Source organism: Vipera berus (genome assembly GCF_964194415.1).
Source record: "Vipera berus genome assembly, chromosome: 7".
In the NCBI taxonomy this organism is placed as follows: domain Eukaryota; kingdom Metazoa; phylum Chordata; class Lepidosauria; order Squamata; family Viperidae; genus Vipera; species Vipera berus.
In genome coordinates this window covers 25,640,831-25,657,454 of record NC_138209.1, presented here as the reverse complement: position 1 = coordinate 25,657,454, position 16,624 = coordinate 25,640,831, and the positions used below count along the sequence as shown (strand labels likewise).

The window sequence follows — 16,624 nt, the reverse complement described above, 5'->3', positions numbered from 1 at the left end:
GACATGAGAGGTTTAGTAGATAAGAAATTTGGAATTTGTTTTATACTGCATTTTGCTCTCTTTCTGAAAATCTGTTAACATTTTACTATATAAGTATTTTCATTATTTTAAGTGCATAAGTAACTTACAGTAACTATAATGCAAATTAGAATTGCTATTTCTTCCAGCTACGTAAGCATAGGATTGCTACTTTGATTTCTTTTTATTTTAGCTTTAAGATCTTGTTTATAAAAATATGTACCTTCATCCATTCCATTTAGTATTTCATTTAACTCATCTTCTGTAAATTCACAGAAATGTTCTTTCCAGTTGTCCCCATTCTCACTACGCAAAATCACCAGCTCTCTTTCTTTACCACGTAATGCCGCAAAGTGAGGGATTTCAACAATCACAGGCCTATTACAGCAACAAATTAGGTTAAAAGATTGTGACAATAGAGAAACAAAGAGTTTTGTTTAAAGCCTGTAACAAAAAGACCTGGAACTCTGCCAGCTTCTTTATTATTCCTTGCTATGATTGCGAAAAAAGCATACTACAGCAATAGTACCTTCATACTGTAGGTAAGGATTATGATCAGCAAGCGTCCAGTTTTATTCTATATAAATAGAACCTTGCCAAAGACACAGTATATACATATTTGTTTTTAAACACTGATAAAATCCATGGAATTGAAAGTTATTTTGAAATATGGAACTGTATGCAGGAATCCTTATAAAGAATGTACTGTGTGTGTGTAAATGTTAAAGAAAAATTATGTTTTATAATACAGAGAGTCCTCCACTTATGACCATGAGCCCAAAATTTCTGTTGCTAAGCGAGACAGTTGTTAAGTGAGTTTTGCCCCATTTTACAACCTTTCTCATCACAGTTGTTACATTAGTAAAATCATTGTTAAGACAATCTGGCTTGCCCTTTGACTTTGTTTGTCAGAAGGTCGCAAAGGGTGATCACATGACCCTGGCACACTGCAGTCGTCATAAATATAAACCAGTTGCCAAGCATCTGAATTTTGATCACACGATCTTGGGGATGCTGCAATGGTCATAAGTGCGACAAACTTTTTTCAGTGCCATTGTAACTTCAAATGGTCACTAAACAAATGGTTGTAAGACGAGGACTATCTGTAGAGGATAAAAGAAACCACTTTAGGTAACAGGATATTTTATTTGCATTGACTTTAACTGGCTCTTTATTTTCATTCACATTTTCAAAACCTTTTTTTTAATATGGTGAATATATTGAAATAATTCATTTCAGATTATTTTATAAATGTAAAGGTTTATAAATGTTTATTATGCATATCTCTAATTCATTGTCTTAAAACATGCTTTCTACTTTTGTAGACTCTGTAAATACATTGTTATTTTAATAATTTCACAAGAAGAATTGAATTATGTATAGCTGTATTTATTGATCATGCTAAATGGTATATTGTATCCAATATGTAAGGTATCATACCGGGGACTATGGTAGCAAAATAATAATAGTAATAATGCAACAGATTCCTTTGCTTTCAGTCCAGGTTGCTTTGCTACAGACATCAAGCACATAACAGCAGAAGTGACTGGTACATTCTATAACTAATATTTTCTCATGCTAAATCAAAGGTGAGATCAAGGAACTTTAAGAAAAAGTAGAAACATATCACCAAAACAACAACCACATGTCACAAAGGCTAGAAATGGTCCACTAAAGGTTAGGAATACATAACTATAAAATCATAGAAAGGACAATGTCATGGGCACAAGGACATAAAAAATAATATTGCAGAAGGAGAAGAATGGGAAGGCCGGCATCCATCAATTTGTTTTAAGTCTCTCCTACCCAAGAAATTTGGTCCCTGGAGGCCCCAGCTGTAGGATTCGGCTGACCAAACTTTCTCCCTCATTAAGTGGGGGAGGAGCCGTAGGCAGGTGAAGTTTACTGAGTACATCCAAAGCAGCAGTGAAAGAAAGAAATAAAAAAAAATACCTTTATGTACTTTTTTTTTAACTGAACCCCAGTGCCACTGTCTGCTCAGAGTGGAATTAGGCTTACACTGAACAGGTTTCTGCCTTTGTTTGTTTGTTTGAAAATGACCCTCTTATCACAGCAATGCAAGAAATCAGTCTCCCATAATAGAGAAACTTATGGTTTATTAGTAGATCCAATGATACATTAGCATCACTTCTTGATATTAATGGGAGCCACTCAGAAATGATGAAAAAATGCACAACATGGCAACAAGATTTGGTTTGGCTAGAAGTGTTCAGTGTCTCTGATTTCACTGCCAGGACACCACCCAGGAAAATGACATGGTATAGGATATGGCCAGAAATTATATGAAAACTTTTCAATATATGCCAGTTTTCATAGACAATCCTCACTAGACTGAGAAAATAAACTTGGTCATTTTAAAAATGGAATTAACAGAGGAACCTAAAGTACATGATGTGCATAGGCACTTGATTAGGATTTGGTGCATTTTTTATTTAAACCTGTATGTAGTTTTGAATGAAGCTTCATTGAAATTCTAGCAGCAATCCTTCATTACTCATTGATTAAATTTAGGGATATTTTCATTTCCTTGCTAAAATACAGGAATAACAAATAATAACTTGATAGGAGATAGATGCTTTGCCTAGTTATAATACATATTAGATTCCCTCTAAAAACCCCAACCTCTAAAACAAGATATTATTAGAAAACAACTCAGACTTAAAACTTGGTTAACGGCCTTAGATATGTCTAATTTGCTTCATAACAGATTTAAACTGTTCCTTTTACACCTTCATCCCTTGGTTTCCAGCAGAAGCCATCCATTCATTCTAAGCAGTGGGGGGGTGGGGGGTGTCCTTTGACCATCCACTTTTGGATGCCACCACTGATAAGGGGAAAATGTCAGTAAAATAAAAGTATTGAAAAGGATAGTTTCAGCAAAAACAAATAACAAAAGGAAAACAAAAACGAAAATTGCCGAAACATTTGCAGCAAGTTTGATCTTTCTGTGAGGCCTTGCAATATAAGGATAAAATGCAGTCAGAGAAGTGGTTCTATTGCTTGGTCCCAGAAAAATCACTGGTTTCTGCTTCCCAGGAGGTCTCAATTACTGACAAAATACCTACTGAGAGAACACAAGTTCCTTGTGAAAGGAGCATAAGCTTGTGTTGCATTTTTCAACAGGTATTAACATCTGTATTGACAACATTTCTGCTGCTATTTTTATTTAACCTTAAAAGAGAATAATTAACTGATGTATTATAACAAAATGGGTTTTCTTTTACAGCTCAGCATGGCTTACACCAGTTGATTTCAGGAAGCGCAGTAAACCTGACTTGTTGCTTTAAATTAAAAGGTACACAAGCTGATTGAATTATCAGGTCCTTTTTGTGCACTGCAAATCTTTTCACTTCTACTGTTAAAATGCCAAACCACCCCACACTGCATCAAGTGAAATTATTATTTTCTTGTTAATTAGTATTTGGGATTACTAAAGGAAAATCCTTACCCAAGAAATTGAGCACCAGAAGGCCCAACTTCAATAAGGCGACTGGCAAGACCATCTCCTTCCACCATTGGAGGCATTGTGGCGAGTCTATGGCGTTTGACCAACCGGCAAGTAACTCGAGTTGGAGCAGTGCATTTCCGAGGTGGAATAATGATTCGAAGCCCATTGTGTCTGCAACCCCGCATAGCACCACCTCGAGCATCAACCATAAAACTGACCAGAAAACTGAAAATTGGGAAGAAAAATTAGGCATGAAAATGAATTATAATGTACGTTACAAAAAATATTTCAGAAGCAATGTATTTTAAATATGTGTACTAACCATTCTTAACAATCAAAATTAATAATATTTATGTATATTATGTACCTATAGTTAAGCTGTAGTTAGAGCTTTTAATTAATTGCACAGATAAAAAGCTCAGAAATATTTTTATTAGTTTTAGGGAGTCAAACCAATTAGCATAATACTAACAAAAACTCAGTTGATTAATTTGTACAAGTTGTCCTGCAGCAACATCCAGCTCTATAACTTATGCTAATAATGTTGATTAGAATATTGTATATAATATAAGAATACAACAAAATTATTAGCAAAAAAGAAAATATGAAAAATGGGTAGCAGTTTTCTCAGTGTCAACTTTTGTAAATGTTCTATCCTAGCAAGGAGTAAAATCTCTAGGATGTTATAAGACGTTGGAATTCTACCCATATAAGGAACCTGATGCACAATACCTGTTATTTGTCATCTGAAGTTTAAATGTAATAAGAATAATAAATGAATTTGACAACTAGCAAAATATAATGTAAAATGTATAGAAATATGGCCATGTGTGAAGTGGACATTTTTCATTGGTATCTTCTTGCAATTCTGTCCCCTAAGGTAAAACTAATAGATAATATAAATATTTTGTATGAAAAACAAATTCTGAATTTATTTCTTTTAAAGCATCTACTGCATTTTGATTTTTTCCAAGTGAATATCACATGCAAAATATAAATAAGCAAATCAATGTGGATGAAGATGAAGAACCATGATCTGCCATCTTGAAACATGCCATGCATCCTAAGTCTTTCTTATCCCTCATCTCCAGGGATGTCTGTACCTTTACCCCAAAGCGTTGTTGTTCCTCAATAACAGTAAAAAAAACATTAGCAGTTACAATGCTCCATGTTTACAGCTACAATGTCAACCACACTTTCTAATTTATGGTTATCATGTAGCTATAACTATACAACAGTTAGCCTACCCAAAGGAAAGTGGGGAGTTTGCCAATTCTAGATCTTACCAAATGCAATCAGGAATCCAGGAAGGGCATTTTATTTTAGGTTTCAAAGAGGGACTGTAGACAAACAGTTGGTAGTTTTGTAGTATAAAATTGCACAGAGAACAAACAACACAAAGTTATGGAAGAGTGCATGCATTGGTGGTTTCAACAAGGAAATAATATTTTTGTTAAAAAAAATGTTTTATTGTTTAAGAGTTTTGGAGTTTGGGGGGTTGGAAAGTAAGTCCCATTTTGACTAATGAAACTTTTAAATGTGCATCGATTATCTTTTCCTAACAGTCAAAGTTATATAACTGTATGTCCTAGGCCTGTATCAAAATTGCATATAGTCAAATCCTTCATTTAGTAATTCTTAAACCTTTCTAAATAATTCTAACAAATATTATCTGACAATTACAGGATGAAAATAAATGATACACTTGTCCCAAATATCTACCCCTGTCTTTTATACTCCACTGATCCCTGAGTAAATAAAACAATATTTCAAAATTTTGTTAAATCTCAAAATCTCCTAAGATTCTGCTTGAAAATTTCAAATCTTATACAAATCCACTAAAAACTGACTAAGTTTCAAGTTTCAGATTAATTGTCATTGCCAAGTATAATATCCAAAGTCTGGAAAAAACTGCCCATAAATAGTTCAATTCAATAGTTATTGGAAGAGGACTCTGTGTGTTTTATTTTTTAGCAGAACATTTTCTTTGCCATGAGACGAAAAGGCCTTTTTTCATGGTATACAAATATATTATTAACATCCCAAAAGAATAAATCAGCAGGATGCTTCAGAATCTAAGGGAAAACATATCCTTTCCCCCCTTTTTGTAGCGAGTAATCAAACACCCTTAAAAACTATACTCTTAGATCAAGAGAAAAGCTTAAATTTCACTATTTCTGGCTCATAGTCTAGATCAGGGGTCGGCAACCTGAAAAAGGAAAAGAGCCACTGGGAACCGGTTCCATCACACATAAAAAAAGTGGGAGCCGCGTGCGTGCGTCCATGCACGCGCATGCGCAAAAAACGTTTTTCTTGCGCGGGTTTTTCTTGCGCATGCACGGACGCGCGCACCTCTCGGAATGGGCAGCAGCACCGCTTGTTGGGAAAGCTGCTGCGGCTCGTTTGCAGAGCTGCCGCTTTCGGCAGCCTGCAAACGTGCGGCGGCAGCTTTCTCAAAGAGCGGCGCCGCTGCCCGTTCGCGCGGAGGTGCGTGCGCACCTCTCCAAAGGTTTAGGGAGGTGCGCGCGCACCTCCACTCGTTTGGAGAGGTGCGTGCGCACCTCTCGGAATGGGCAGCGGCGCCGCTTGTTGGGAAAGCTGCCGCGGCCCGTTTGCAGAGCTGCCGCGGCAGCTTTCTCAAAGAGCGGCGCCGCTGCCCGTTTGCGCGGAGGTGCGCGCGCACCTCTTCAAAGGTTTGGGGAGGTGCGCGCGCACCTCCGCCCGTTCGGAGAGGTGCGCGCACACCTCTCCAAACGGGCGGTGCCACTCTCCATTTGGAGAGGTGCGCGCGCACCACTGCCCGTTCGAAGATGTGCGCGCGCACCGGGCAGCTGGGAGCTGCAGGAGACGGCTCAAAGAGCCGCATGCGGCTCCGGAGCCGCGGGCTGCCGACCCGTGGTCTAGATATAAGAGTCTATTTCTTTGGATGTACATCTTTTCATTTGTCTTCTTAATTCATTTAAGTTGCTCATATTAAAGGAAACAAATGATTATTCTAGGCAGAATAATTCTGATAAAAACACACACTTTACATAAATGGCACACTTTTGGATAAAGCAGAAAAGTTAATATTTTTTTTAAAAAATTCTACCAATGACTTGAGATTGTTCCAGGAAATTTCAATTTTAAACCTACAAAACATGGTCTTTTTAAAAAAATAATTATAAAGTATCTCATTATATATATATACCCAAAAGTGCCTATACAATTAAACATTTAATTTAAATTACTACCTTTCTCCCACAAAATAGCTTTTTGGGAGAATTATCCAAACAAAAGACTAAAACTCTGCACAGCCCTGCTTACAAAAGATATTTGATAAGGATGTGACATATGGAAAATTACAAAAAAGATTTATATTAATAAATATAAATTAGATGTTTTAGATGTCTAAATATGATTTTCATGCAATCATAGTCAACAGCCACAGTCAATTAACTGTGGATGCGTATTTTTTTACTGGGGGAGATAGGAATAAAACACTGTGCATAATGAGCTCAGGTACAATAGTTAGTCAGTTACTCGTCACCATAAAGATGGAAAGGACAATTCTTTCTGGAGTATTTCCACAATACCCCCCAATACCAGAATTGTACTGTATTGACCATGTCAGGCAGGGGAAAAAAGGAAGGGGCAGCAACCAGTTAGTCAAGAGTGTGAAATAACTAGAGTTTGAGTAAATAGGCTTCAGCATTTCTCAAACATGTAAATAGTAGTAGTAATAATAATATCAAACAGGATATTCTGCATTTTAAAATGAAATGAAATGAAAAGATCACTAAAGTGCCCAATTAAAACCTAATTGTTGTGATTCAGGGTCAGCCTGTGGGTTCGGCAGTTGGGTCGGATGATTCAGAAGAGGAGGAGGAGGGGGGTGTTGGAAAGGTTGCTGAGGGGGTTGGAGAGCTTGCTGATGAGAGCCCTCAGCCAGGCCCCTCCCACCTGGTCACGACGCAGACCCAGCTGTGTGAGCCTGACAGCGTGGATGAAGATGACCCACAGCTGGCCCTGTTCAAGGACGCCTGATGCAGGAGGCAGTCAATTAGGAGTAAACAGAGGAAGGCAATGGGGCACCTCGGAAGGAGGCAGAGAGAAGCCACGCCCTGAACTGTATAAAAGGGGAATGCATGGGAGGGCTGGTTTGCTGAAGGCAACCGCTTGAATAGCTCCTGTTTCATGGTTCGTGTCTTGTTCTGTTTGCTTTTGTGTCCATAAATTTGGCAGGCTTAGTTCCAGCCTCTTGCCTTCTTGTAAAAGGGGTTGTCCCTGCCTTTTCTGCAGGGCCGGTAGCAGGCTGGTACAGAACACTAATGAGAGCAGTTTTTAAAAATGAATATAATTCAAATTGTTTGTTAATAGTAAAGCTGGGTTTCCAGCTTATAAATATGTACTCTCTGTATAGTTACATTTATTTTTACATAAGTCAGATTTTAAAAGTTTTTACTAAACTTATTGGATATCGGCATATGCATGTTGGAAGAAAAGTTAAATAGGGCTGCTAGTTTCACTTCTTTTTATTGACTGAATATTTAACTGAAGGTCTAATTTTCTTCCTTCAGAAATGTTTCAAAACAAATATATTTTAAAAACAAAGTCAATTACTTTAAATTGCCAAATTCCAGTATCCACAATTCTTGTGGAGTGCAGACATAAAAACTAAAAGATTGCATTTTGGTCCTTTGGAAGGCTTCCTACAGGAGTATTAGCCGATAATTGTATTGCTATTCTATGACATTAAATCTTAGCTCAAATGGTAAATATGAAGAGAATCAGTCTCCTACACTAAATAATGAATGAGCTCAAGGAAGTAGAGCATCGGAAAGTGAGTAAATTAAATGGATGGTAGAATAAAGAAGGGAAAAGGAAGTTAGCATTAACATGAAATTATATATAAGTTCACCTGCTGTTTTCATGGTCAAAATATGGAGAGGTGTGGCTGCAACAGAAGAGACAATTTAGCAAAACAAAGTAAAAAAGAATGAATGAATGAACAAATGAAATAAAATCAGTCAGAAAAGATATCTATCTACAAATGGAGAAGATGAAAACATTAAACATACAATATGAAGAGCGTATGCAATAGCTAAGGAAAGATGCATTCCTTTGTAACGTCTTTTAAATGGTACTCTTACCCCTAAAATCAACTTAAATCATCTAAATGTGGAACATTTCTTATGAATGTTCTAGGAAGTCAATAGATGTCAAGAATCTGCTTGCTAGCCATATTTATTGTGGACACGTTTCAGTCCACTTTCCCGGCATGCATGCATGCATGCATGTATATAGTTATAGAGCTTTTATGATAATCACATTATAAAGCTGAACAATAATCATTTGCCTCCATATGATAAGCCAACAATGTTTTAATTAATCATGAAGTGTCTTGCTAAACTGTTCTGCATTAAAAAGTTTTTTTTTAAAAAAGAACAAAGCACAACTTTGCAGCAGCAAATTGTAAAGACCTTAACACTGACTGCAAAGATATGTGTGACTGCTAAAAATTCAAAGTTCAATTAAGTTTTCAATTAAAGTTACCTCTAGATAATTATATATGCTTGCAACTTCTCAACTCATGTCAGTGGATATTAGTGAAAGTGGATTTAAAAAATTACCTTCAATCTTACATCCCTTTTTAAATTTTTTTCCCAAAAATCTGCTCACTAGTATTTAATTGCACATATCAGTTTCTTTTCAGATTATGCTGATCTGATAATATTTTGCATTTATTTTTCCACGTGTTTTTTCTCCATAATTTTTAGCTCAAATGCTGTCACTGTTTCCCTAATCATTTTCATTCTAGGTTTATTGCAACATATGATTTTCCTGTTGGTAGAAAAAAGGAACAAAATTTTTGTTTCTTTCTTCATGGTGCTGATCTAAAATTAACAAATATGTCATATATACTTTGTGCACTTATCTGACAAAACTAACTTTTAAAAAAAGTTTCAGAAACTATATAAGTATATTACCACTTCTTAAATGTATTCGATTTAATATTTTTTTAATAAAGCTTGGTTTCTAGCTGCTAGGTCCTGTTTCTTGTCAATCTTTGTGAAGATACTATATTAGGTAAAAGCAAGAAATATCATTTACCTTGTTAGCAATGATCCAATATCCTTTTTGGAAGACAGGCAGCTAAGAATAACAACTCTAATTACTTGTCAATTTTAAGTACTAGTCCCCTCCATACACCCCCCTCCAAACAAGAAGAAAGAACCAAAATATTAAAATTCTCTAAGAAAGTAATTCTTGAGCTAGTTTTTCTACAACTAAATATATTCATAAAAAGTATACACTATTTGAAAGTTACTGTTACAATAACTACTATAGATCCAATTTTGTAGCATACACACACACACACACACACACACACACACACACACACAAAGAGTGTTGTTACAAAATTGAGGATCACTCAATCCAGAATCTTCTTGTCAAAAAAAAGAACTGACCAGGAATATCTGCATAATAGAGACTGTGCACATATCTTCATGTATATGCACAGACCGCATAGACCAGGGGTGTCAAACTCAATTTCATTGAGGGCCGCATCAGCATTGCGGTTGCCCTCAGGGGGCCAGGTGGGTATGGCCTGGGTGGGCGTGGCCTACTGGGTGGGCGTGGCTAGAGTGCGTATGGCCTACTGGGTGGGCGTGGCCAGCTCTCCATGGTCCGCATCAAGGGTGCCTATGGGGGCCTGGGCAGGAGTGGGACAGATCTGAGGGTCTCTGGCAGAAGGAGGGTCTCTGGGCCAGGGCCAGGGCCAAGGCAATGGGGGCCGTTCCCTCACTGTTTCCAGGATGGCTTCGCGGGCCACATGAAACCACTTCACGGGCCGGATCTGGCCCCCGGGCCTTGTGTTTGACATGTCTGGCATAGACAAAGCCGATGCATAACAGCTTGTTATAAACTATAGAGACTACAATTCCAAAACATGGAAGACAATACTATAGAAGCAATTCCAATCTATCTCTAACATATTAATATAGTAATTTTTAATGATACAATTTTATTATACTTGAATATAAGTTTTCTTTGATCAAGTATTTTTTTCTAAATAAAAAGTATACTATATGAATGCTGCTTAAATACTTGGAAAATGTTCTTCTCCCATAGAAGTAACTAACTTAAGACAGCATTGAATTTTTAATTGAATATATAAATCAATTGAATACATTGAATTTATATTCATATTTCCTATTCCATATCCCTCAAAAGATTTCTATACAACTTTTCCAGTAAATTAACATTAAATATGCATAGAAAGGACTTGTTAGACTGTCTACTGTCTACTGTCATGCTGTTCTAAGAGAAAACTTACAGCTGTAAGCCAAGAAACCGTTCACATTCAGCATTATATGTCAGTAATGTTTTTGCCCCTAAGCTTTGCTGCCAATCATTTCAAAGCAGGCATTTGTCTACATTGATTATAACTATGCACCTATTAACTAAGAGCCTTGGTGGAGCAGTGGGCTAATGCCTCCTTAAATAACACCAGCTGCCTGCAATTAGTGCAGGTTCGAGTCCCACCAGGCTCAAGGTTGACTCAGCCTTCCATCCTTCCGAGGTAGGTAAAATGAGGACCCAGATTGTTGGGGGCAATTAAGCTGACTTTGTAATAATGCCGCTTGGGGTGTGTGCAGATTTCTTACAAGTTTGTTTAAAAGGCCATAAGGTTATCTGTCTCTCACAATCCCCTACCTCCAATATTATGAAAACGTATCATTAATTTACATGTTTTATCACACACAATTCATGAAAATGTTTTTTTATTTTTATTTTAAAATACATTAGCTTAAAATATATCTTTTAACTTTTTTGTGTTTAAATCTCATTCTAAAAGTTGGCATTGTGATACTTACACTAAACCCAATAAGAATGTTTTCATTTTCACTTCATTATAGAGCAGTTTCATATCCACACAGATACAGGTTATAAAGTTGCTTTATCTGCTGAAGTTTTGGTTTCAAGAATTTTTAATGGCTGCTGAATTAGAACCATACATTTTAACCATTTCCTTTCTGCTCCTATTAACTTTGCTTCACTGACCCTTCACCTTATCAAGATACCTGTCCATGTCTACACATCAGTACTATGCACAGTAGGGGGTCCTAATTGGAACAACTTTCTTGTCAAATAAAAGCTTATATCTGAAACGTTTATCACATGTAGGATCCCTCTAGATAGGTATGACACAGATGGAACCGGTGTCATACAAATCCACTGAGCTTAGTTCACAGTTTTTTTGCATGAAGATGTCTTAAAGTAGAGGTCTCCAACTTTTCTGGCTTTGCGACTGGCAAGCAGGAGATAAGGAATGGGTCCGTGGAAGCAGTGGGCAAGCACACTAATGCACACAGCTCATGGGCAAGAGGCGGGTGCGCGTGCCTGCCGCTTGTGCTAATTGTGCTTCCCATGTGACTGCAAGCACACATCACTTGCACAAATGGAGCTGCGCCGGTTCATGGGCCACTTGCATAGCCCAGTTCCAAATGAGCCATGGGCTGGTATCAGACCGTAGCCTGGGGGTTAAAGACTCCTATCTTAAGGAATTATCTCATGGTTCTCTCTGTTTGAAACTTAAATTTAAAAATTGATCTGATCGAACCTGGTAGAATAATTAATACCACATCCACAAGTATTACAGCAAAAGAACCAGAAAACTAGATACCATTTATTAGCTAGCATAAAACTACCATTCCTATTGACAATTTAACTCCAAATATTTTCATTATTTATCAGTTGTGAAAAATAACCTAACACAGTACCAATACCAAGTAATTTCAGAAGTTCATAACAATATTTAGAAGTTTGATGTCTACCTTATTGTATGTTCAAATTATTGATTTAAATCAATTTCAAATAGGTTTAAATGGGATGATCGTAAGAAATAATGTTTTGTAACCATAAAGCCATTAGGATAATCAAGAATGACTTTTCAACAATTTTAAAGATATAGTGAGAAACATGACTGAAATTTAAAATATGGTTGAAGATTAAAATTATTATTTTTCATTAATGAAATAAATTAATAAAAGATGCATCAAAAGAAATTAGTTCTGAACACTTACCCAGAATGAACAGGGCTAGCAGAAAGCGTTATGTTGTCCAGATTATCGGGACTCCAACTTAAACGATATGAATTTCTCTCACCTTCTTTGGTTAATGCGGATATCTGAAAAAGCAGAGAAACATGTTTCCTTTTTTTTCTCTGCATTGTCTCTAATCAATCCATTAAAATTTTTCCACGTTTGGATAAAATATATATTATTTTAGATTAATAAAACTCATGAGATAGGAAAAAACAATGTTTTAATTGCATCGACTGATTACAATAATCCTAGGATAACAATATAATCCCATTCATGACTACTTAGACGGAGTCAAATGCAGCTTACTCCTAGATAAATGTATACAAGACTGAAGCCTTAAACCTTCAGAAAAATCCACTTTTAGATTCTCTTGGTAGGACTATTTTTAGAGCTATTAATTTTAATATAAATTTGTTTTTAATAGTCTAGTATGCTATTATTTACTATCTAATCTTATTCTAATACTCCTTTTCAACTTCCTTTCTGTATAACAAGGATTATTATAAAGCTATATATTGATTAGATTTGCAAAATAATCTTACCTGGTGACTTGGGATAATGACGGTGTCATCAATCATAGTGCTGTCCCTCAAGTACGAGGTATGGCTCAGTGTACGGGACCTGTCTGAACTGAAGGATCGCAGGCTGGTAGATTGGTATTTGGGCAACATTTTCAGCAGTTGTGATGGTGTGGTGTAGATAGGATTATGAAGCAAAGCACAGGAGTGGAAAAAAAGCATGCTATTAGCAAACAGTGTAACTTCCAGGGGAAATTATTTTAATATACCCTCCACTATTCCTTGGAGTTTGTCATTCTTCTGGGATTTCCATTCGAATGCACATGAACAGAATCACAATATGTTCAATTGTTTGCTTACAAATACATCATGCATGTTTTGTGACTAATCAGTCGTACATGTTCTTTTTTTCTGATAGAAAAATCCATTATTTGTTTTTTTAAAACATGAGGGAATTTTTCTAGAAGAAAAGCAGAAAGGATCCCCTGGAAGGTACATAGAAAATGGACAGCCAACTGCTTTTACTACAGTGCAAGGTTTTCTTTTATATGCCAACAGCATTTAAAAGCTTGCAACCACATCCACTACTTACCTCTCTCATACACAGACAAAACTATAGAAAACCATTTGCTGAAGCAATGAAAGATGCAAAGCAAAAAAAGTGATGTACACACAACTAAAGTCTGAGCCTAATTGCCCTAGGTTTTGTCATTTTGAAAACCAAATTATATATTAAGCCTTATATGATTTCCATATAATTATAGAATATACAGTATATTTCAAATACTGATTTTGACATTACTGTCATTGGAGTAATTGCCAGATGATAATTCTCATTTTTTCTAATTGCCTGGAATCATTGCAAACTTAAGGTTTCAAATACTGACAAGCATTAAAATATTACTTAAGCAACATGATTTACTACTTCATCATGCTAAACTATACAGATTCTTCAGGGCTATATGCAAAGCAAAATATTGCATAAATTGTAGAAAATACATATAATGCTTCTATTTTAATATTTCTTATACTGCATCAGTTGACCAACTCTGCAGCCAGTAATATGTACGATCATACATACTAATTTTGATTAAATGAAACTAGACACAACTGAATTTAATAAGTGGATTGATTTCAGACAACAGAACACAATTCAAGTTCATGAAACCAAGTTTTCTTTTTTCTTTCCTCATCTTTTATTCCAGCATATTGCACAGCATATGGGAAACTGCTGCTAACATAAATCACATTTTTCCTTATGTAATAAAGCCAGCTAAATAAGTTTAGAATGGCAAGTTTAATAACAATCTGACTATAGCCAATGCAAAGGGTATTATCTTATATTCATCATTTTTTTTCTCTGAAATATAATTTGTAACAAAAGGATATTAAAGGATATTAAACAGGAATAATAATGTGGCTTATTACATCACTGTGGCTAATTCCAGTCAGAAATCATAGTGAGAAAGGATTTTTTTTCCTGTCCCATGCTATGTTCTTAATACAGTTAAAAAGTCCCATGACTTTCTGCTGTTCTTTAAAATGAAAGATATGAACCATATCCCATTATTGTTCCTAAATCTATAAAAATTTGATGGGCAGTTAAATTGCCTGTGATAACATTCAATTTTACCCTTTAAATAAGCAAATTCTAAGTAACTGGCCCATTTTTATACTAAATACTAGAAGCAGTGACATAAGTGGTTAGCAAAAGATTTGATAGCCCAAATTCATTACTTCTCTGTTAATAATCTATTCCAGTAAGTAACAAGCATTAGTACATAAGGATTTTATAAAAGTAAAATTATGAGTTTTGGGGGACAGCGTTTAACTAATTCTAGTGTTTGTAAAACAAAGCCCATGTATTTGTTTAGTACTTATTATAATATGGAAAATGTAATTAAATACAGGATTCTTAGTACAAAATAGGGATTTTGCCACTACAAAGATAGTAGAAATTTATGATGAATTTGGAGTAAAAAAAGCAAGTACCTTCTTCTGTAATTAATTAAAAATGCACTATTATCATACTTGAGCTGAATTTGATCTGACAGAAAAACATTCTATTATTTTGTCTGCTTCAAAACTCACTATTACTTTACCAATCTTTCGTCTTTACAACTCATGAATTTTCCAGCTTTGAGGCAGCACAAAACAAGAACATAATTTACTCCTGCACTGACACAAGGACTTTTTTTTTCTGCAGTCACCAATGTTTTCCCAAAGAACTCATTCCTATTCCTCCATACACAGACCAAACATGCTTTCTCTTTATTCTATTATTTTCTTATCTATTTCTGATACACTTCATTAAGTTAAGAAAAGTAAAAATAACTACAGTATATGGGAATAGAAAGTGACCAGAAAGAGAAGTATTATAGTATAGTACCTATCACTTCCCCCTGTAAGAAGTAATTTGGCTAGTAGTACGTAATAAGCATTCACACTGTGGCATTTTCTAAAGTTGATTTTCAATTAGCACTTTTCTAGATGTCATTATGGAGTGTGATAAAACTTTGGTTGAGCTATTTACTAACTGTAGTCAGAACAGATTTTAGTTGTCCTGTAAATTTCACCAACTTTAAAATGCTTTTCCTTGGCAAGCTTGCAAAATGGAATTGGGGAAAAAAAAGATAGATGCCATAAGGAAGAAGAGAAAGCATTGCTTCCAGGCCTCATAATACCTACCTGGGCATAGTACTATTGAAAGCATAAAAAGGAAGGAAAGCAGAAATAAAAAAACAACAACATGGAACACTTTTAAAGGTCCTCTGAGATTCTTCTTAATAAAATGAAACAATTCTTGAAATATGGTTGTGTAGGTGGATGGTAAGTATGAAATGTCCCATAGCAGAAACCAAGTAGCTTTGAGAACAAGCTTTGTTATCCGTAATAATGATCCATTTTTAAAGCAAGGTCATTTGTCATGTAGTGGCTACATATCTACTTACTACTAAAACTCTTTGGTCTGTAACCTTCAATTGCATGAAACAATGCATCATAGAGCAACAATTTTTTTAATCAATAAACCTCAAAGGTGCAACTTAAAAAATGCATCCAAAATTTGGGACCTATTACTCCTGTGGGATTGGAATTTGAGGAGGTCTTCAGGCTCTCTAAAAGAGACGCAGTGGCTCAGTGGGTTAGGACACTGAGCTTGTCGATCAGAAGGTCGGCAGTTTGGCAGGTCGAATCCCGAGTGCCGCGTAACAGAGTGAGCGCCTGTTACTCATCCCAGCTTCTGCCAACCTAGCAGTTCGAAAGCACATAAAAAATGCAAGTAGAAAAATAGGGACCACTACGGTGGGAAGGTAACAGCATTCCGTGCGCCTTTGCCATCTAGTCATGCCAGCCACATGACCACAGAGACATCCTTGGACAAGCGCTGGCTCTTCGGCTTTGAAACGGAGATGAGCACCAGCCCCTAGTCAGAAATGACTAGCACGCATGTGCGGGGGAACCTTTACCTTTACCTCAGGCTCTCTAAGCTTGGTTGTTTTCTTGCAGATGTTTCATTACCAAACTAG

The 16,624-nt window shown here is 36.0% G+C and overlaps 1 protein-coding gene across 1 annotated transcript in view; it reads right to left on the bottom strand.

Annotated features, from left to right (window-relative positions):
- Positions 1-16,624, bottom strand: part of ANK2 (ankyrin 2) — a 320,058-nt gene that overhangs the window by 54,788 nt on the left and 248,646 nt on the right. The window contains exons 25-30 of the mRNA XM_081332775.1: positions 13,122-13,224; positions 12,559-12,662; positions 9,581-9,622; positions 8,388-8,423; positions 3,488-3,712; positions 242-396 (exon numbers count right to left, since the gene is read on the bottom strand). Of these exons, the coding sequence (XP_081188901.1) occupies positions 242-396; positions 3,488-3,712; positions 8,388-8,423; positions 9,581-9,622; positions 12,559-12,662; positions 13,122-13,224 (665 nt within the window). The remainder of the gene's footprint in view (positions 1-241; positions 397-3,487; positions 3,713-8,387; positions 8,424-9,580; positions 9,623-12,558; positions 12,663-13,121; positions 13,225-16,624) is intronic.